The sequence below is a fragment of the Acomys russatus genome, chromosome 27 (genome assembly GCF_903995435.1).
Source record: "Acomys russatus chromosome 27, mAcoRus1.1, whole genome shotgun sequence".
Lineage (NCBI taxonomy): Eukaryota > Metazoa > Chordata > Mammalia > Rodentia > Muridae > Acomys > Acomys russatus.
This window is the reverse complement of record NC_067163.1, coordinates 9,993,730-10,015,805: the sequence shown is the minus strand read 5'-3', so window position 1 is coordinate 10,015,805 and position 22,076 is coordinate 9,993,730. Positions and strand designations below refer to the sequence as shown.

At 42.2% G+C, this 22,076-nt stretch overlaps 1 protein-coding gene across 1 annotated transcript in view; it reads left to right on the top strand.

Annotated features, from left to right (window-relative positions):
• Positions 1–22,076, top strand: part of Csmd1 (CUB and Sushi multiple domains 1) — a 1,555,368-nt gene that overhangs the window by 1,394,054 nt on the left and 139,238 nt on the right. The window contains exons 32-37 of the mRNA XM_051170014.1: positions 543–656; positions 1,921–2,016; positions 8,277–8,480; positions 9,324–9,448; positions 10,966–11,062; positions 19,910–20,014. Of these exons, the coding sequence (XP_051025971.1) occupies positions 543–656; positions 1,921–2,016; positions 8,277–8,480; positions 9,324–9,448; positions 10,966–11,062; positions 19,910–20,014 (741 nt within the window). The remainder of the gene's footprint in view (positions 1–542; positions 657–1,920; positions 2,017–8,276; positions 8,481–9,323; positions 9,449–10,965; positions 11,063–19,909; positions 20,015–22,076) is intronic.

Here is a 22,076-nt window from a genome sequence, read left to right as displayed (position 1 = left end):
ACATTAAACATATGAGTGTCTTCATAAATATTTTTATATTATTTTAATATAGCATTTACTAAAATATGTCTCACTCAATATTCAAATTATTCATAAAGTAATCATTCTTTCCCTGTATTAAAAGTACAAGAAATTAAATAAAGCCATTTTAATCACTGAAAACTAAGATAACAGAAAATACGTTTGTCGGGTTGCTTTTATTTTACTAAAATTTATTTCATGTGTACAAATTTGTACATACACCTGTGGCTGTGCACCACATATGTGCAGTGCCTGCAGGAGCCAGAAGAGGGTACCAGAATCCCTGGAACTGGAGTTACATAGAGTTGACCCACCACATGGATGCTGGGAGTCAAATCCCTGTCTTCTACAAGAACAACTCCTCCTAAACACTGAGCCATCTCTTCTGCCCCTGATTTGTGCTTAGTTTTGTAAGACTCCTAAAGTAATGATCTTCTGGGGCGGGGGGATAATTAATGTGTATGTACGATCTCCCCTTTGCTCTTTTTAAGACAGTGTCCCACCCTCCCCTCATTTTCTAGTGGTATTTGGACAGTTTGCCTACTTCCAGACTGCACTGAATGACTTGGCTGAGTTGTTTGATGGGACCCATCCACAGGCCAGACTTCTCAGCTCTCTCTCTGGGTCCCATTCAGGTAAAAATTTCAAACTGTTTTACACTGAGTTCCATTGCACAGCTATATGATTGAATTATACTCTCTCTGTCTCTCTCTCTTTCATTGTGATGAATAGAAAATTTAATCAATGTTGAATCTATAGGTCTGTATGTGCATCAGAAGTCTTTGTGCTTTACTTACTAAGACTATGGGTAAATTATATCCTCAAAAGATGAATATATATATATATATATATATATATATATATATATATATATATATATATATATATATATATTTTTTTTTTTTTTTTTAGAAAAATAAATGAATGAAAAAAATAAATGAAAATAATGATCTGTTCTGTGTGTCTTTTCCCCTTCCTGGGCATAAATCTATCATCTTCTCCTAATTAATTCTAAGCCTATATGTTACACATGCAGTGAGCATCCTTGACTTTGTGGTCCTTGTTGGGCCTTAACACCAGTCCTCACAGATTCTCAGAGACATGTGTCCTGCTTGGACAGCTCAGCCTAGGCACCAGCCCTCACCTGTGGACAAACCCTTATGAGCACTTGGAATCGTTCATTTTTCAGCACTGATTATGTGAACTAGGCCAACTGTGACTTACCCAGGAACAAGCTAGTTGTGTATAACATGGGTCTTAATGTATCAAAGTTAAAGTTTGCTCGTGTTTTGTTTCTCTCTATTTCCTGACTCATGCAAATCTTCATAACTCAGCAAGGCCATATGGTGTCATGCCTACAGATGCCTCAGGTGACAGACAGGAACAGATTCTCCTCCAGTGGCTTGTGGGAGTGGGGCGGAGCGGGGCTTGGGATACTGACTTAGGAGACATTTCCAAAGGTGTTGTGTCTGATTTAAAGGTTAAACACTTTTTATTTCAGAAGTGCTTTAAGGTATCTAAACCAGTGTTTGAATAAATACATTTTCTCCAAATAAAAATTATTCCAGCAGGTAATGATAAAGCCACGTGAGCCCCTCACATGACTGTCAGTACTTGCAGCCCCTGTGTGGTCAGCCACGGGGCCTGTTCCCTGTCCTTCATGGATAGCCTTTCATCACAGCTGTAGGCAGCTTATTAGATGCCATAAAGCCAGGACAGACTTCTAAAAATGTTCATAAAAGCAAGATGCGTGGGTCTTAAACCCCTACATCAAGTTTTGCTCTGTTTAACTTGAAGCATTTATTGTGGATTTCAAAGTCCACACATCTCCCAGAATGCCATTGACCTAGGGCAATGTGACATCCACATCTGATGTTTCACCTCCTTTTGAATTTCCAGGCGAGACACTCCCACTTGCTACATCCAATCAGATTCTGCTTCGATTCAGCGCAAAGAGCGGAGCATCTGCACGGGGTTTCCATTTTGTCTACCAAGGTAAGGACACCCTGTGTGCTGCACTTTGTCTACCAACATGAGGGGGCACCCTGGACTTCTAACACTGAAGAAAAATCAATCAATTTCATTTATATGGCATTTAAATAATTGAGGACATTTACGTATGTGAGATAAAAATCACTTATTAAGAATAATTAGGCTTGACATCTAGGTTGTTTTCCAGTTTCTGGCTATAACCAAAAAAGGCTGCTATAAACACAATTGAACAAATGTCCTTGTGGTATGGTGGAGCATCTTTTGGGTACATGCCCAGGAGTGGTCTAGCTGGGTCTTGAGATAGATTGATTCCCAATTTTCTGAGAAACTGCCAGATTGATTTCCACAGTAGTCATACAAGTTTGTACTCTTACCAGCAATGGAGGAGTGAAAGCCTTGCTGTCACTTGAGTTTTTGACCTTAGCCATTCTGACAGGTGTAAGATGGATTCTCGGAGTTGTGTTGATTTGCATTTCTCTGATGACTAAGGACATTGAACATTTCTTTAAGTGCTTCTCAGCTGTTAGAGGTTCCTCTGTTGAGAATTCTCAGTTTAGATCTGTACAGCATTTTTTAATTAGATTACTTGGCTTGTTGGTGTTTAATTTCTTGAGTTCTCTATATATTTTGGATATTAGCCCTCTGTTGAATGTAGGACTAGTGAAGATCTTTTTCCAGTCTGTAAGCTGCCATGTTGTTCTGTTCACAGTGTCCTTTACCTTACAGAAGCTTTTCAGTTTCATAAGGTCCCATTTATTCATTATTGATCTTAGAGCCTGAGCTGCTGATGTTCTGTTCAGGAAGCTGTCTCCTCTGCCAATGAGTTCAAGGCTCTTCCCCTGCTTTCTCTTCTATTAGATTTAGCAAACCTTGTTTTATGTTGAGGTCTTTGATCCACGTGGACTTGAGTTCTGTGCAGAGTGATAAATATGGATCTATTTACATTCTTCTACATGCAGACATTCAGACCAGCACCATTTGTTGAAGATGCTTTCTTTCTTTCTATTTTCTTTCTTTCTTTCTTTCTTTCTTTCTTTCTTTCTTTCTTTCTTTCATTCCTTCTTTCTCTCTCTTTTTCTCTTTCTTTCTTCTTTCTTCATTGTTTGGTTTTGGCTTCTTTGTAAAAGAAAATGTGCTTAATCCTGCTGTGACTTGAGGTACCAGGGTGGGTTGATACCCCTTGGGGGGGCTCTCTTTCTCTGTGGAAAAAGAGAGTAGGGCATGTGGGGAAAGGGGGTGAGGGTGGGACTGGGAGGAGAGGAGGGATGGGAGTGTGATCAGGCTGTAAAGGGATTACATAGATAGATAGATAGATAGATAGATAGATAGATAGATAGATAGACAGACAGACAGATGATAGATGATAGAATTGGTTTTATATTGGGCAATTAAATTCCACTTCTACTTCAAAGACATACTACCTTATTTCCTAGCTTTATAAAAATAATTATTGATAAACTATCTCTGTATGACTCTTCATATCTTACAAAATGACATAAAATATAGTATTTTATCTAATTATGTAAGTTATGCCATAATAATTTAAACCTACATATATTGAAATATAGTTAAACATATATTTAAAACAAACATATTTGTTGTAAAAAGTGACTGAAATTATAATTTAGCAAGACCAAAGACAGAATGGCACTTCCATGTCTGTTCCTTTGGATGAACACCATTCTGTAAAATTAACTTCTATGTTCCACACATTTATACTTGGTTTTGCTTGTTTTCTTATTCGTTTGTTTAATTTGAAGCTTATTTAAATAAAACTGATATTGCTTAAATGTCCCCCACAGTAAAACAGATATGACACTCTCTCATTGACCTTGCATATTCGTTTCACATACTTAAAGATTGTGAGCAGAGAGCCCCTGGGCTGGAGCTGCTCCTGACAGCTCTGGGCTCTAGGCAGTCCAAACCTGAATGCAAAGTGGCCCACTCCCAAGCCTTGAAGCCACACCCTTGACACCCCAGTGCCTGAGGCAGAGGCAGGATTGTGAGTTCCCAGGGTGCATAGCAAAGTCCAACCAACCAATACATGGAACAATAAGGCAATTTTTAAAATTTCCCCATCTAGTTTCAGGCAGCCAGGGAATTAAAAGGAAATTGCATTTCTGAGTGGTTTTCTCCCTTGATATGGAATTCTCCAGAAAGTATCTTAGAAAAATTATGCTTTCCAGAAAACCATTGAAGCATGTTGTCATACCGTTTGTTTCAATTCTAACACTCTTGCAGAGCAGCAGTGATATACACGAAAAATTTCGCTATAAAAGGCTTCAGCTTTCATTAACAAAATCATATGAATGGTCCTGGGCAGAGGATTGGAGTGATGCTGGCAGGAGCAATGAGGGATGTTCCTAACCCGTAGATGGCAATTATTTCAACAATAATGTTAGGGAATTAGGCATAGCTACATTGTTTTAAAGTTGTAGTTTTTGTTAAGTGTAAATGACCAGTGCATTTTTAATTGACTTTGCTAGAGAGTAACTAATTTGGGCAGGCCGACTAAACTTCTCTTCAAATAAGTTTGGGATTACTTTGTCAAAGAAAATACATAGCCCAGAGTTCACATTTGTTCTGTAACAAAACCAGACTGATTGTTCTAAGTAAATTTTCCTCCTGGGAAAAAAAAAAAAACTCACATTAACTGTAGAAAAGGAATTCAAGTTTCTGACATTGTGAGTCTCCATGTGAGGTTTCCTCTGGCTTTAACAAAGGTTAGACCATTGATCAGATAAGCAGAAAATGACCTGTGCTACCCTGAGCTCATACTCACGTAACATGTTTTGGAAAAAAGAATTAAATAATTTTCATGTGTGTACATCTGTATGGCAGAGTGCATTTTATGGTTTATAGGTTATAGGTTTGTGAAAATGGATGTCAGTGCCTGTGCACTGTGTACATGTCTGTGGAGGCGTGAAGTCTATGAAGGTGACTTCCTCAGTCTCTCGCCGCCTTGTTATTTTTTTAAGACAGAGTCTTACTCTGAGCCTGTTGCTCACCAACCCCGCCCTGGGACTAGAGGTGCAAACCTCCACACTCAGCATTTTAATTTCCATAGGGATCTGAACTCAATTCCTTACGCCTGCATGGCAAGCCCTTTGCTGCCTGAGCTGTCTCCCCATCTTGAAAAATTGTTTCTTTGTATAAAGTCAGGCACTATCATTAAAATATGTGAAACTACAGAAAAGTATAGAGCAAACGTTTGGAGAGGGAATCAGTTTCCCTTGTACAGTAATAAATCTGGCATATTTAATGGCTTACAAAGCACAGCGCTCTACCTTTCCCACTCTCAGAGAGTGACGTTATGCAAAAACGAGTCTTTTATCAGCACCAAATCCCTGGGAGGTAAAGAAATAGGCTTGTGAATCCAGCTTAGAAGCTGCGCAAAGGCAAAAAAAATAAATAAATAAATAAAATAAAATCTTCAACCCAGAGGGAGTGTTCAATTGAGCAGTGGTATTTGAAAAGACAGTTACATAGAAGCAAGGCATTATTTAACTCTATTGTATACATATGCTCTGAGTTGCACTTTCCTGCACTGACGACAGCTTCACTCATCCCTACATTATTAAAGCTTGGGGTTGCTCAGTGACTGTGTGCTCTGAGGTTATAGGAGGTTGGCCCCTGTTAGCAGGCAGACAGGCCTTTATGAAGAACGTCTGAAATGCCAAAGAAAGCCATATGCAGCAAGATGCAGTGCAGAAGTGTGCCTGGGACGCAGATATGGAAAGCTACACTGGCTATGCCCCCTCCCCCAAGCCAAAATGACTGTTGGAGAATGTGGGGACTCTGAGAATTCCAACTTCTGAAGAAATGTGGATTGATGGTTGTATTGTCAGCATATACAGCCTAGAATCAGCTGGGAAGAGCCTTTCAACGGGGAATTACTTTAGCTCAGACTGGTCTGTAGGCACATCTATGGCAGATTGTCTTGTCTGCTAAAAGATGCCTAAAGACTCAGCCTGCTGGAGGCAGCCAGTCCCAAGACAGAGGGAAAGTGAAGAAAGCTGGTAAAAAGGCAGGCAAGTATGCAAGCAGGATGGGACCATTTGCATCTCTTTGTTCTTGATTGTGGATGTTGTGTGACCAGCTGTCTCACACTCTTGCCTCTGTGCCTTCCTTATGCCACATTTGGTCAAGGGGCTTTTTTCGCAGCAATAGAAATAAAATTAAACCAAGGACTTAACCAGAGCAGGGAAGGACATGCTACCTGCACCTGCTGCCTGCACCTGTCTCTCGTCGTTTTCCTAGGGTCTGTTGCGTGTGACTGATCATGTCCAAGTTAAACTCAGCGTCTGAGTTTCTCACCAGCATACTGTTTGGGTTTTGTTTGTCTGTTTTGTTTTTGAACTTCAATTTTTGCTTCATGCACATGGGTGTTTGCCTGCTTGCATGTCTGGGCACCACTGTGTGCAGTGCCCTTGAAAGCCAGAATAGGGGCTCTGGATCCTGTGAGACTGGCATTTCAGGCAGTTGTAAGTTGCCACGTGGGTGCTGAGAATCAAACCCACATCCTCTGGAAAAGTAGGCATTGCTCTTAACTGCTGAGCCATCTCTCCAGTCTCCCAGTATACTGTTTTTAATTGTCTTCCATTCATACTTGGCCATTTTAACATGTAATTAGATGGCTCTTTCAGCCACCCCGAGAAAACCCACTCTCACCAACGTCAGGTGGGGAGAAATTCCGCATCTGTTTCTGACTGGCCCGCCACTGACTCGTGTCTTACAGCAAAGAACTACACACTAAGCTATGTGTGCATGTCTACAGCTTAGCCTCTCTCCTGGAAGATGAGATTTTTCCTTGGGCCTGAAGATTCCTCTTAAAGATGGTCACCTGCACCCCAAGCATAGACTGTTCTGGAGGAATCCTAATTCATGGGGCCTGCATTATAATTGTAGAGTGTTACCCTTTTCACTGTGGCAACATGACATACACTTTCTCAACAAGTCATGAACTGTTAGAATATTAGTTACTGTAGGCCCAGCACTTTATAGCACATGTACAGAACATCCTTCATCCACACATTTAAAATCCCAGCAGCTCCCTGCTTCCCCTCACCCGTCCCTGGCAGCCACCATCCTGTTCTTTCCTCCAGGGAGTACAACTGGCTTGGATCCTCCATACATAAGTGGAGTAATGCAGCCTGTTTCCTGCTAAGACCAGCTCATCTCACTCAAATCGGTACCCTTTGGGGTGCAGACACATCACCACAAATATCAGGACCTTCATTTGTATGGTTTAATAAAACTCCCTAGTGTGAGCTCATAACCCACATATCTTTTTAATGCAGTCATCTTCTGATGAACACTGCCCTAGTTAGTTCTCACTGTCAACCTGTCACAGCCCACATGATCTGACAGCAGAGCATCAATTAAGGTCTTGCCTAGATCATATGGGCGTGTGGGCATGTCTGTGAGGCAACTGTCTTGATGATTAATGGATGCAGAAGGGCCCAGCCTATGGGTACCATCCTTAGGCTGGTGGTCCTGGGCCATATAAGAAAGCTATCTTAGCATGAACCTGGGCGAAGCAGGGATCAAACCAAGCTGTGTTCCTCCACGGGCCCTGCTTCAATTTCCCACGTGAGTTTCTCTCTTGATCCCTCAGTTATAGACTGTGATCTGGAAGCATAAGCCACATGCACACTTTCATCCCCAAGTTGCTTTCGGCCAGAGTATGATATCAGAGCATCAGAACACTAGAGTGGGCACCTAGGTTGTTTTCATACATTGGCTACAATATTTTTCTTAGACCCCAAATTCAGCTCTTTGGGACAAATATCTAGAACTGAAAGGATAGGTCATGTGGAGGGTCCTATTTCTTTTAATTGCATAATTTATCACAAGGGCCACATCTGAACAAGTCCTTTACAGAGAGGCTTGTCCCACCTGTCTTAAATGTTGCTGAGAAAGAGCAAAAGTTGTAGGCATTTGCCTTCTAATTGCCAGCACAATCCTTCAGTTTTTAATTAATTTGAACCGCTTGAATACTAATGAGCCATCACAGGCACTAATTTTCCTTCTATCCCATCCCTATCTGAATGAGACCTCTGTGCTGGTCCCCAGGGACATCAGAGGAGGAAGTGTAGACACAGAATTGCCCCTAGGGTCATCACTCCTTACAGAGAGGGGTATAGGCCTTGTGTCTACCTTGCGTCTCCGCCCACTCCCTTCCCTTCCACTCCTGTCACCTCTTCTTTCCTCCTTGTTACCCTCCACCGTGACACCACGGCTCTCCGTGTGCTTTTCCCCAGCTGTCCCACGCACCAGTGACACGCAATGCAGCTCTGTCCCAGAGCCTAGATACGGGAGGAGGATTGGTTCTGAGTTCTCTGCAGGCTCCATCGTCCGCTTTGAATGTAACCCCGGTTACCTGCTACAAGGCTCCACGGCCATCCGCTGCCAGTCTGTGCCAAATGCATTGGCCCAGTGGAATGACACCATCCCAAGCTGTGTAGGTAAGTGGGGCCCAGGAAGTGAGATGACTGCCCGGGGCTGGATCAGAACCCATGTCAGGGTTAGAGCCCTGCTGTCAGTCTTCATGAAGTGATCTTGCCCTTATGAAGTGATCTTGCCCTTCACCTATGTGAAAATCAATTGACTGTGTCAGTGGCCCAACTGACATAGTATCGGCCTTAAAAATTAATGTTTCCTAAAACATGATATGTATAAAATACGTTTTCCTTCCCGATGCTCATTAAGTATGCCATTGGCTCTAAAATTATTAAAATGATCATTTCAGTCTGTGGGACAAGCATTAGGATGATGGGTTCTGACATTTCATGTGTGAGATGATGCCTTTACTGCGGCATTGTTGGCTGTGATTCGCTACATAGTTTTCAAAGGAACTTCCAGCCCAAGGGTGATTCTCCCTTGAATTTATCTGTGCATTTTAAGTATTGCTTCTTCTCCCTGGATTACTTAAAAGTTATCAGTGTGACCTGGAGCTGCATGTCTGTAGACGGAAGAGAATGCCCCCTCACACCCTCTTATGTTAAAGTAGAAAAATTACTCCTCACAGAACCTGCTTCAGAGACACCTTTGCTGTAGATGGCCCCTTCTTAGAAAAATCTGAACAGGATTTATTTATAGACTTTAAGCTTAAAAACTCAGTTTCCTGTTGGATATCAGTCACTGATGTAGTGCATTTGACAGCAAAGAGATTCAGGTTTACCTTGCCTAAAAATGTCGCTTAAAATAGCAGGAAAAAATTTTCCCTGTCTGATCACAGCCAAAGAAAACAAGGCATGGAGTCTCCGTAACATCACCTGGCTTTTACTTAACACAGCTCTGTCTTTTAGTTCCATGCAGTGGCAATTTCACCCAGAGAAGAGGGACAATTTTGTCCCCGGGCTATCCTGAGCCCTATGGTAACAACTTGAACTGCATATGGAGGATCACGGTGACTGAGGGCTCCGGGATCCAGGTAGGGCGGCTGCGGAGGGCCAGGCCAGCAGGAGCCCCGCCTTCTCTTTCCTTCATTCTCCCTTCCTTCTCTCCCACATCTCTTCTTTCCTTCCTCTCATCCTCTCTCTCTTCCGTCGCCGTCCACTCCCTTTGTTGCCCTCTCTCTGCTCTCCCTCCTTTTCCTCATCAAGTTCTTCTTTCTCCTTTATTTAAAGATTTTAAAAGCCTTGTTGACTTTCCGTTACTTGAATTAGGATTCAGCACAATGAACTTCATTCTGGCTTTTTCACACATACTTTGCCTTCCTTCATTTCTTTCCCCTTGCCCACCTCCTCCCTCTCCCCACTTTCTTCCTCCAGTCCCCCTCCTCCCTACTGTACTCCCTTGTACTCTCCTGTCATGGTAGAAATTTGTTTCTGTTTTCTGAGTGTGTCTGTAAAATGTTCCTAATCATTTTCAGTATTTGCAAGAAATTATTTTATTTACTTATTTTTAAAGCTTTATTTTTATTATTTTTAAATGAGAGGGGTGCATGTGTGTGCAGTACCCGAGGAGGCCAGAAGAGGGCAGGGAATCTCCTGGAGCTTGAATTGTTACAGGTTCTGTACCATCCGCCATGGGTGCTGGGAATAAAACCCATGTCCTCTGGCAGAGCAGTAAGTGCTCATACCACTGAGCCATATCTCCCACCCAATAATTAATTTTTATAATAACGGCTATGGGAAGTGTTATTTGTAGAGATTTTTCCATGTCTTGTCATAGATTTACATATATATTTTACATATATAATATGTTACAAAATATATATCATCTCATTAAAGATTTTGTATTAATTATTTTGACAAGTGTATATATGTATATAATATATTTGGTCACACCCATCCTCCACTGGCCCATCCTACTTCCCTTGACACTCCCTTCCAATATGACCCCCTCCCATTTTCATGTTCTCTTCATTTTTCACATATCTTACTAAGCCCAGTCCTATGTATGTATATGTGTGTGTGTGTGTGTGTGTGTGTGTGTATGATATATGTGTGTATATGTATATGTAGTGTGTGTGTGTGTTGTGTATGTGTGTGTGATGTGTGTGTATGTGATGTGTGTGTATGTGATGTGTGTGTATGTGTGTGTGAGTGAGTGTGTGTGAGTGTGTGTATGTGTGTGTGAGTGTGTGTGTGAGTGTGTGTGTGAGTGTGTGTGTGTATGATATATGTGTGTGTGTATATGTGTGTGTAGTGTGTGTGTGTGTGTGATGTGTGTGTATGTGATGTGTGTGTATGTGTGTGTGAGTGTGTGTGTGTGAGTGTGTGTATCTGTGTGTGTGAGTGTGTGTGTGAGTGAGTGTGTGTGTGAGTGTGTGTATCTGTGTGTGTGAGTGTGTGTGTGAGTGAGTGTGTGTGTGAGTGTGTGTATGTGTGTGAGTGTGTGTGTGAGTGTGTGTGTGCATGACATATGTGTGTGATGTGTGTGCATCATATCTTTGATTAGTGTGATTAAAATAAAACACAGTAACCCTGCTTTGTGATTTGATAGATTCAAGTGATTAGTTTCGCCACGGAGCAGAACTGGGACTCCCTGGAGGTTCATGATGGAGGCGACACGACAGCCCCGAGACTGGGCAGCTTCTCAGGTAGGGTGACACTGTGCTTCTCTTTGTCTCTTCTTTTAAATCAGAACCCAAACCAAAGGTACAACAGCAAGCAGTCTGTCACAGTACCCCACAGCAATGATTTCCCATAACGTCTGCCAGTGGGGAAGGTCCAAGTTTATAACTGTTTAGACAGGAGAGAGGGAGGTGGCAATGGGATCTTGTGCAGGGGGCCTGCTGAAGAGTCAGGCATCTCAGCAATGAATGGTAGGATGTGAAGCTAGCCTTGCCTGTGGACATCCCTGACAGGCACACAAGAGGGAACAGGTTGAAAGGGCTTGCCCAAGGGTAAGATACCTGGTGAATGATCCAGTGTACCTCACTGACCTGTCACATGCTTGTGAGCTGTCTTTTTCACTCCAAAAGGATGGTGGCAAATCATAAGCCTGACCCCACTCCCCCCGAGCTCATAAAGACATGGCCCTGTGGTCATCAGCTGTGTAGTCAGTCCACAAATAGTTTCCAGTTTCGCATGTTGAGTCTGTGTTGTCACCTTCCTTGGGCCTCTTCCTCTCAGAAAGCCACTGACAGGATTACCTTCTCCCTCTACGTTGTCACCATGTCCCCATTTGTACACTGTAGTCTAACCCACTGCTATGTGGTACATGAGCTCATCTAGACTAAGTCCTGAATTTCAGACAGAGAATTGTATAGTATGTCACAGTAAATGTCACCTGAGAGTTCTTTTCAGACAATTCACTCTATATCTGTTGTTTTTTTTATTAAGGTAGAAATGGAGGAGGGATGAGGTTTTTACAGTAATAGTCACGAGATTGGTTGCATCTTTAAATGATGAAGAGATTGTGTCTACAGCTCTCAGCCAGTGGAAACATTTCTGCATGGCCAGCCACATAGGTGTTGGGTGGTAAAGTACTAAACACTATTGTCACTCATTACCCACTGCCTGTCTCTAGTTGTATTTGCCTCTTTTACACATTCAGGGATTTATCAAAAAATAGTACAGTACCAAACAACTTGGTCTGGAATTTTTTCTACACAGGGAGCCTGGCAGAGTGAGTTCCTTTGTCTCTTGCTACTGTCCTCTTTACCATGAGATTCACAGAAACTTCCAGTTTATGTAATTGACAGAGCTGTGAATAAAGTAGAAACCGTCTGCCGTTAAGAACAATAAAAGCCCATAATTTGAAATCTACACATAGAAGCCCAAATCCCATCTGATTCTATGATGTCTGTTTATCTAGGTAGCAGCACTAGGAGATTATGAATGGGGGTGGGGATGGGGGTGGCCGAGTACAACTGCTAGAAGGCATGGAAAGGAAGAAACAGATTAGTGGCGTACAGCCACATCTGGGGCAGGGTGGGTGGAGGGGCATGCCTCCACAGTGAGAACCATGCTCCTGCCTCCACGTCTGCTTCACTTAATTATATTAGGGAATGAAACCAGCCTTGTTGCCCGTGCACACTGCACAGAGGTGCTTTGGGTTTTGTTGTTCTCATGAACCCGGAGAAGATCTGTTTAAAGTTATTCGTCACTGGGCTGGAGAGGTGGATCAACAGGTTTTAGTCCTAATACAGAACTCACAAAAATCTCCAACTCCAATTCCAGGGCATCCGATGCCCTCTTTTGGCACCCACAGGTACCAGGCATGCACACAGTACACAGAGAAAACACCCATATTCATAAAATAAACATAAGTTTTAATTTAAAAATTGCTTGTCATAGTTACCTCGCCAGTGTAGTTCTGATATTTGTTGCCTGGAGTTGAAGGGTCTTCACAGGTTGGAGGCAGAGCTGGCTCTCCACAGACCCCATGAGACACCTATAATATTAAAAGCAAGCTGTAAATCAAGGGTTCCACAGACCTCCTTGGTGCTGGGGGCCTCTAGAGTAGTTCACTATGGTCCAGTAGACATTTGTACTTGTGCTGAATAGAACAGAAAAGAGGACCAGGCAAATGGAGACACTCTGAGTGTAAGAAGAATCCCAGGAGTTGAGATTTTATTCCTCAAATACATCGCCTTGTAGGCACACTGATGTGTTTTATTATCTATGACTCTTCCCTGAGCTGTGATGTCCAGACTTTCAGAATATCTTTATGACATGGCTGTGATTGACTGCAGTATTGGCTGTAAAACAGAAGCTAATCTCTTGCCCTTTTTTCTTATCTTGGACAACTGGACATGGGGCTGCCTTCTCATGGATTAGACCCAACTCTTAGCCACTTGACTGATATTCCCAGTGTGGCCAGCAACATCCAGAGTGGCCATGGCATAATCCTCGCTATGGTTATCCCAGCTGCTGGTCCATACTTTTCAATGTGTGACCAGAATATTCTCATGAACTGGACGATGGTCTGGCCTTAGAGGAAGCATTGATATGTGGCACCACTGTCTATCAGCCATCTAAACTTAATGACTTTTCATTTGTTTCTTGTTTTGTTTTTGATTTTCAAGACAGAGTTTCTCTGGGTAGCCTTGGTGGCCAGGAACTCACAGAGATCCACCTGGCTCTGCCTCCCTGAGGCCTGGGGTTATAGCAGGGTGCCCCCATGCCAGTTGACTTTTCTATTTCAAAGCTGTCAGATATACAAGGAATGAAAATTATCGAGGCAATATAATATTGAGAAAACACAGGTGAAAGAAAAGGCAAGTGTGTGCCTTTTAATCTCTTCCCCCTTTCTTCTATATGTATGTGATGTTGATTATAATATCTTCTGGTCCAGGCTGGCTGAAGCATTTGCTTTGAGAGAGAGGGATTGGTAGGGTTATCTAAACATGAAGTGCCCCTGAGGTACTAGCTGAGACTCAGCTTATATTATTTTGCTAAATTCAAATAAAGATTATAATGCACCAAGTCTCTAGGTTTTCATCAGGAAATCCCTCTGTGAAAATAACAGTGCCATTTGTAGTTCAGCCCCACCGGCCACCAGTGACTTTTGGGTACCTTCTCAGCCCTGGGATTGGTGAGTGTAGCCACAGTGGCTATTGGTGTGGGTTCTCAACTAGAGATGGAACACAGGACCATAGGCTTACATGGCAGGCACTTTAACAACCGAGCCACCTCCCCAACCCCAATCTTACTTTAGTTTAATATTCATCATTGAAAATGTTTACCAATTTTCATTTTCTACCAATTAATGTGAAAGCAACAAGCTGTATCTGGCTGGGCATCTGACGAGCAGAGTGACCATGTGGTCATCAAGTCATTCAAACTGAGGCATCAACTCTTCTCATTCCAGCATCCTCGGGTAGACCAGACAGGGCCTGTCTGTCTTTCCTCCCTGCATCTCTGGTTTATCATATTTTTGCTCTTGACATTTTCTGGTTAAATCACTTGGAGTTTATATTTACAGTTCTCTCACTGTCTCTTTGTTTCCTCTCTGCATACACATTGTAGTGTATGAGCCCCCATGTCTGACAAAGAACATAGCCAGACAGACAGTGGCCCAGGGCAGCAATAGCTCCACATGAGCAGCCAGAATCCTGGACTCTTCTAGAGGGCTCTATAGTCTATGAATGAACTTAAAAGGCAGGACTTTTACTCTGGCAGTGGGTCTGTGCTTGGACAACTGTAATACTGGGGACATTCAGAGTTTCTGAAGGCAATAGGATCTCCCTTTTTGAGTTCATTTTTTTTCAAGGGTAAACAGATTTTGAAATTTCATAAAGGGCCAGTTTCCTTTCTCCAACATGTTTCCAGGATTCATTCTTCCCTCCCTTCTCTCTCTCTCTCTCTCTCTCTCTCTCTCTCTCTCTCTCTCTCTCTCTCTCTCTCTCTCTCTCTCTCTCACTTCATTGTTGTTGACACCATTAGGGCCCAAGCAAGAGGCCATCAAGGATGCTGGCAATTGCAAGGTTGGGGACTGAAGAAGTACCCAGTCAACTTGCAAGGTTAGGAACTAGGTTCACAAGTGCACCAAGGGCAAGATGACGAGTCTTCTCCATTTTTGTGAACATAGCTATGTCACTGAAAGGTTGAAGGCCAGAGGGTACCTGCTGTGCTGGGTTTGATTCAGAAACAGGTGTGGATAAGTTTAATATAAATATAATAAAGCCTAATAAAAGTGTGTGCCTCTGTCTTTGTTTCTCTATCTCTCTCAGTGTCTCTGTTTCTCTTTGTCTCTGTCTGTCTGTCTGTCTGTCTGTCTGTCTGTCTGTCTCTCTCTCTCTCCTGTCTCTCTCTCTCTCTCTCTCTCTCTCTCTCTCTCTCTCTCTCTCTCTCTCTCTCTCTCTGTGTGTGTGTGTGTGTGTGTGTGTGTGTGTGTGTGTGTGTGTGCCTGTGCACGTGCACATGTCTATTTTGTATTCCCCCTCCATCTTGAGAGAGAAGTTGAGCAGGAACAGCCCAATAGCAACAAGTGCACCTAGTACACAAACCACAAACCTTGTCTTATAACCACTGAAACTATCACTACCTTAAGATCCATTCTCCCCTTCAGGCAGTGATTCTTTACCTGTAGGGCAAGACCCTTTTTGGGGTTAAAATACCCTTTCACAGGGGTCACCAAAGACATAGATAGATAGATCTAGATATCTATCTATCTAGAAAACATATTTATATTATGATTCATAACAATAGCAATAATAGTTAAGAAGTAGCAACGAAAAATTTTATAGTTGATTGTCACCACAACATGAGTAACTGTTTTAAAGGATCACGGATTAGGAAGCATAAGTCATCACTGACTTAAAGGAAGGACATTTCTAGGGGGATTATTGACCACAAGGCTGGGATAGTAGGACTGTGTATAGAGCATATGTTACACATAATGTGTATAATGTGTATATAGTACAATACATGTATCTAATTTACATCCATATGTAACATGTGATTAACCATTTTGTATACAATGGATGAAATTGATTTCTGTGGATTTCACAGTTCTCATTAGATGAATGCATAACTCCCCCACACCATAGATCCTAACTGATGCATGGATAAGGATGATAAACACAACATTCTTGGCATAAAATAACAACAGTAGTAATCTTACAGATTGTGAACGGAGTGTTATATGCTGAGCTGGTAGACAAAGTGTGGCACACTCATGTCTCCATGACGCCCACTACGAAGTGGGAAAGCAGCAACGTGGAGGTCACCGCAGGCATCCCACCAGAGTGCTAAAGCCTTAGCTGGGATAGGGATGTGAACTAGAAACATCAGATCTTTCTCTCAGAAAAACAAAGCAAGGCTTGGCCAGCTGTCACATGCCCAGTGCTAGTCTGATTGTACCCTTTCCATTCTGACTGCCACAGGCAGCCAAGGCACTGCCACCACCAGTGCCCACCTGCCACACAGTACAGCCAGCAGCCATGCTATCCCAGGAGGAGCACAGTCTCACACTGCTATTCTTGCTTTAAATCCATAGCCTGCATAGTGAGTAGTGTTGAGTGAATGTCCAAAGGTATTCCATGAAACCTGGGTTGTTTTTATTTTACTTTTTCTGAAACTTTAAGACAAAAAGACAAAGAACAAGAGTGAAGGACTTGGGCTGCAGCCTCAGTGTTCAAAGACCAGGGGTGAAAAGCTTGGGGTGCAGCCTCGATGCTCTCAATGATAATGGCTTCTGAGCTTTGCTCAGAGACCTCACTGGCAGAGGGTTGAGACTCAGGTGACATTGACAGTTCACATTGTCTTGTGGAATTCATGTTTGCCTGCTTTTGAGAACCTCTGTGGTTTTGTCTAGGCCTGCAGAGCACTTAGGGTCATACAGATGGAGGCTGCTATGGACACAGAGAGAACTATATCCTATGTCCAGAATAATTGATACATTAGACCTTTTTTATACCACAACAGAAATTTTCTATTCATCTAGAAATTACTTCAGATCTTTTAGAAGAATAGCTTTAAAATTGGATATGATCCTATATCATTGTAGACACGTATGAAATTCTCAATGAAAAATGCAATATGGAGAAAAATGCTTTAGTAGAACAAAGTTTGGATTTTTTTAGAGCACAATCAATACTCAAGGATTTTATTCCTGTGATACTTAAAAGTATTTATAAAGCAGATTCTGAAATATTTTAATTGTTGAATAAAAATAAATAAGAACAAGATATCATAAGAAGTACATATTTAAAAACAAAGTGATTGACATCTTTAATAAATTCAGTGCTTTCGTTTTTCATTTCTGCTTGGGTAGGAATATGTATGTATGTAGATCTTTTTTAGTAAGCCATTGAAAAATCACTTTTGGAAGCAGGCGGGTTATAAATTATAAATGAGTAAAATAGAGCAGAATTTATGCAGACTTGTATCTGACAGTTGGTATTAAAGGAAAGCAAATATCAGTATACCAAGAGTAGACTCTGCAGGGACAATAATAAAATTTTGCAGCTTCCTTTGTTATGTGTCATTCTATCTGGGTCACAGTAAAACAATGTGATCGGAAATATTCTGCCTGTGGCAATGTTTTTTTCTTAAAAAATCACACAGTTGCATTTTGCATGGAGGGAATAAGCTCCTGATATTAGACTCTACTGAGAAGACCCAAAGTCAATCCTTGTCTATGGCAGGTACAGGGCAGACAGACCCTCTGTCCAGAGGTGGGTGGGTGATGAGAGCCACATCATCTATAGCCCTCCTGAAGCATAGGTCACACAGTTGTTAGATTTCATGATTGGCATACTAAGAGGCATAATTTCACATGTGAATTCACAAGCCAGTGTCATATCCATAACTCATTAGCTTATCTGAGTAAAAGGCATAGCATTGTCTTTACTTTGTAGAACCAGAATGTGTCATGGAGTGCCGGAGTTAACTAGTCCTAGGTCCTGGAGTAGAAGTGGGAAAGTGAAGCTTTCCAGAGGAATTGTCCTTGTCATTCCTCTTCACGTACAAGCCAGATGACAAGTACACAAGACAAAAGTTGACAAACATTGTGGGAATACCACAAAATAAGTCAGTGTCTCTCTTTGTGTGTGTGTGTGTGTGTGTGTGTGTGTGTATGTGTATGTGTGTGTGTATGTGTGTGTGTGTATGTGTGTGTGTGTGTATGTGTGTGTGTATGTGTGTGTGTATGTGTGTGTGTGTATGTGTGTGTGTGTATGTGTGTGTGTGTATGTGTGTGTGTGTATGTGTGTGTGTGTGTATGTGTGTGTGTGTGTGTGTGTGTGTGTGTGTGTGTTTATTTTAGAAACAGTCTGAGGTTGAAGAATAAGCAAAGCAGCGAACATCCTTCCCCTCCACGATTCTTGACCATCTCTGTCTCTTTCTGAGACCTCATGGAGCCCTGCTGGATGCCTTATGACCAATACTTTCCTTTGCTGAGGCTGGGACAGAAAAAGGTCTTACCTAGAGAGGACCTACCTGCAGACAGCTCCCCCACAGATACTCAGTGTTAAACTATTATCATGTGTCTATCTGTTTAGATTTGTCATATGTATGTCTACCCATCTACCTTTTTGTCTATAAACTCAGAGTCAAACACCAAAGAGCTGAATCTGCAAGCATTCTGTAAGAGACTTTTCCACACACACACTTCGTAGTCTTATTGTGGATTTTGGACTAGTGATTTCAAAGAAAGAATAAGCAGGCTACCAAGATGAAACTTGATAGCCTATGACCATACAGTGGGGGAGGAGGGTCCCCCTTGGTCATAGACCTAGGGGAGGAGAATAGGGTGAAAGAGGAAGGGAGGGAGGGAGGAGCGGGAGAATACAAGTGATTAGATTACAATTGAGTTGTAATCTGAATAAAGTAATTAAATAAAAAAAAGAACTCATACCTCCTGTGTTCAACTGCCCTTGACATCTAGGGAAAAATGACCCCAGATCTCAAAGAGGCATTCCAAAGTCTACACACACACACACACACACACACACACACACACACACACACACACAAACAAACAAACAAAACACTATGGGATTCTCTTGTCTTGCCTCTTTTTCTGTTAACCTCCTAGAGCATTTTAAATAATTTTGGTCCTAGTTGGCAAATGAGCCAACATCATTAGATAAAACTTATGTTTAAGTTTATTGGCGACTTTCTGGAAATCTAATGAAAGATTACAGATGCCAGCCTAAGATGAGCAAGAAGGTTTTACTCTGTCCTGCTATTTCTCAGGTACCAACTATCTCATCCACTGATGTCTTTCCTAGCGTCATCGTCATTGCAGGAGAGAGCCATGTCTAGGGCCAGCAGGTGTCCCCACCTTATGTAAAGCTCCTCTTAGCCTTTGTCTTCCAAACCCTAAGCTTCTTAAAAGAGGTGATGCTGAGGTGGGGGTCTCAGTGGAAAAGAGGGTGAGGGCAGATCAGTAAGAAGGGCAGGAGCTTCCTGATATGATTTGTGCAGGAAATAAAGGTTCCGTGGAAGATCTAAGAAGACACGTGGTACCTTAGTGCTCCAGCATAGGCTGTATTCGGGCAAGTGGCATCTGTAGGGGGTGTATTAGCTGTTTAGAATTATGGAACATCACGTTACTAAGAAGGTTGGGGAGGAACATGTGTGGGGCTGAGAGGTTCAAGATTCTTTTTCCTGCCCTAGGGTAAACTCCAGTAATGACGAGAACCTTCCCAGTGCTAAAGATTCAGCACTTATGTTCTCTGAATTTGATTTAGATTTTACTAAACAACATAACTTGTGGGATTTTTCCAGCCTGGGGCTATGCAAAATAAATGCATAGAAAGAGTCTCATTAACCTAGCCAGAGTGCAGGTCAGGCGACTGGGTGCAGTCTGGAGAAAGTGGCAGCACGTCTATGGACCTGCTAAGTTGTCTTGCAAAGTGAGGCAGCTGTGGTTCCAACACTCAGAATAAACAGAGATGCTCAGACAAGCTCTAGGCACTTGGAAGCCTAGCGCTCTGCATGTGGACTGCCAGGCTGTTTCCTGTTAAAGCTGTACCTCTTCCCCTACACAGGTACCACAGTCCCTGCACTGCTGAACAGCACTTCCAACCAGCTCTGCCTGCACTTCCAGTCGGACATCAGTGTTGCAGCCGCTGGCTTTCACCTGGAATACAAAAGTAAGATCAACATCTGCTTCTGTTGGGGCATAGGCACACCTCCCCGAGAGAAACAAATCCTGCTTGCATTAAGTGGTGACGTATTAGTGTTCCAAAGCTCCGTCTAAGACCTGTGTAAAATCAAGTTTTATAGAACATCGGCTACATGGAGGACACTGTCTATAAACAACTGACTGCCAGAGCAGTGCCCAAGATAGTATCTGGAATAATTAGATGAACTGACTGTGTTTTTAGGCTGTTTGTATTAGGAAACACATGCCAGCCGTTTGTAACATGATTGGTTTTATGCGTAACAACAGATATTCACATTAGTATTCCCGAACACAGAATATGGTCATATCACTAGATAATGCCATGGGGCTTTCTCTGTGGACTCTCATAGGTGTCAAAACCAGACCTAGCAGAGAGCAGGCATTTCAGAGCCCATGCTGGTATGTTACTCATTTTAATTGGAGAGAGACATCACAGACGAGAAGTTGACCTTTATAAAAATGGATGTGGGGCTGTATTCATAGTCTGATAAATGGGACAACAAAGGTCAAACCCACAACCCCTGCTGCAGTGTTGGGCAATTCAGGTGAACCTTGTAAAAGTGAAGTGTGGATTTCCAGGAAAGCGAGGTTGGTTCGGGAAGTGTTTTCAGTCTCTGAAATGGCTTGATGTTGGTATTATCTCCTCTAATAAGCAGTTGCAAGTGAGCAAATACATGGGTTAGCTTCAATAAGTGATTTTTAACATTGAGATAAACAGTTTGGTGAAGTGTAATGCATGTGTTTCCGAAAGGCCACATTCCAGCTGATGATAAATATTCATTGCCAGCCGCCAACCACAGGCCCCGTCCACACTCCGCTTAAGCCTCCCTACTTATTACAGGCATTTGCATGCACGTGTGTTCCAGTTTATGTGACTAGGGCTAAACTAGTGACGGTGTAAAATGATCCTGCAAATGTTATTTATGTTGAATAGTTCTGGAAAATTCTGATACTTTGATCCATCCTATGAAGTTTCTGCAAAGAGCAAATGCGCCCGTCACTCATGACCGTGTTAGCCAGTCCATTAATGTCTTTGTCCTGTTGGAAGTGATCATTGTTCTCAGCCCTGAGAAGTTCTTACAGTTTCTGGATTTCCTTTCTCTTTTAGGGGACGAGATGTTGGTAACATAATTAGTCTGTGACTATCGGGGATAATTACCTACTTTGTACATGTACTGTAGCTCTATTAGCATAATTGTCTCCATCCCAGGATATTCTGAGTCAGTACGAGTCTCTAAAAGAGAGACCAATTTCCTTCCATCTCCCAATTGAAATGAAGCCTCTTCAGAAACCCAAGGTCTTATGTGAGAATCCAAGACTATAATTAATTAATGTGTTTGCTTTTTGTTTGACCACACACGATGCTACATTTGGACGTAGACTATTCCAGGTAGCGGCCTCTGTAACCGATGCTGGGGTTTTGGTTGTTGTTGTTTTGTCTTCTGTTTTAGCTCACATCGTTTGTGTCTTAAAAGAAATTCAGCCATTTGCTCTGATTTTTCATACTTGTTTGAAAACAGATATTATAAAGTATTTGTAGAATTAGCCTTACCCCTCAAGAGAGTGCTGACTTAAGTTACCAACAATCACTAATAGTTTAATACATTGAAATATTTCAGCATGTACAATAAAACTTATATTTGTAAATCTCTGTAAAAGTCTCTAAATTCATGTTTTTAATAAAATATTTATCCATAAAATTAAAAGAAGAAAGCAACTTTTTGAGCATACGCCATGCCGAATCTACATGAACTCTGTCTGTCCTCAGACAGTGCTGTATTTGTTTTTGAGGTGGAGAAATCAAAGCAGAAAACCTGTCACCACAGTCATGACCTGGAGTTCAGAGACACAGCAAGCTTTTTGCTAAGAATATTCTTTACTGAGGCTTTGGGGTTAGGAGTCCCACCTGTCACTGGAAAGGAATGCCCACAGGTACCCCATCTTAGGAACGCTCATTCTACATACAAGACCAGGTCCATGGTGAGGACAACCAAAAGCATGTTGAGACTGAAACCTGAACCACGATGTCT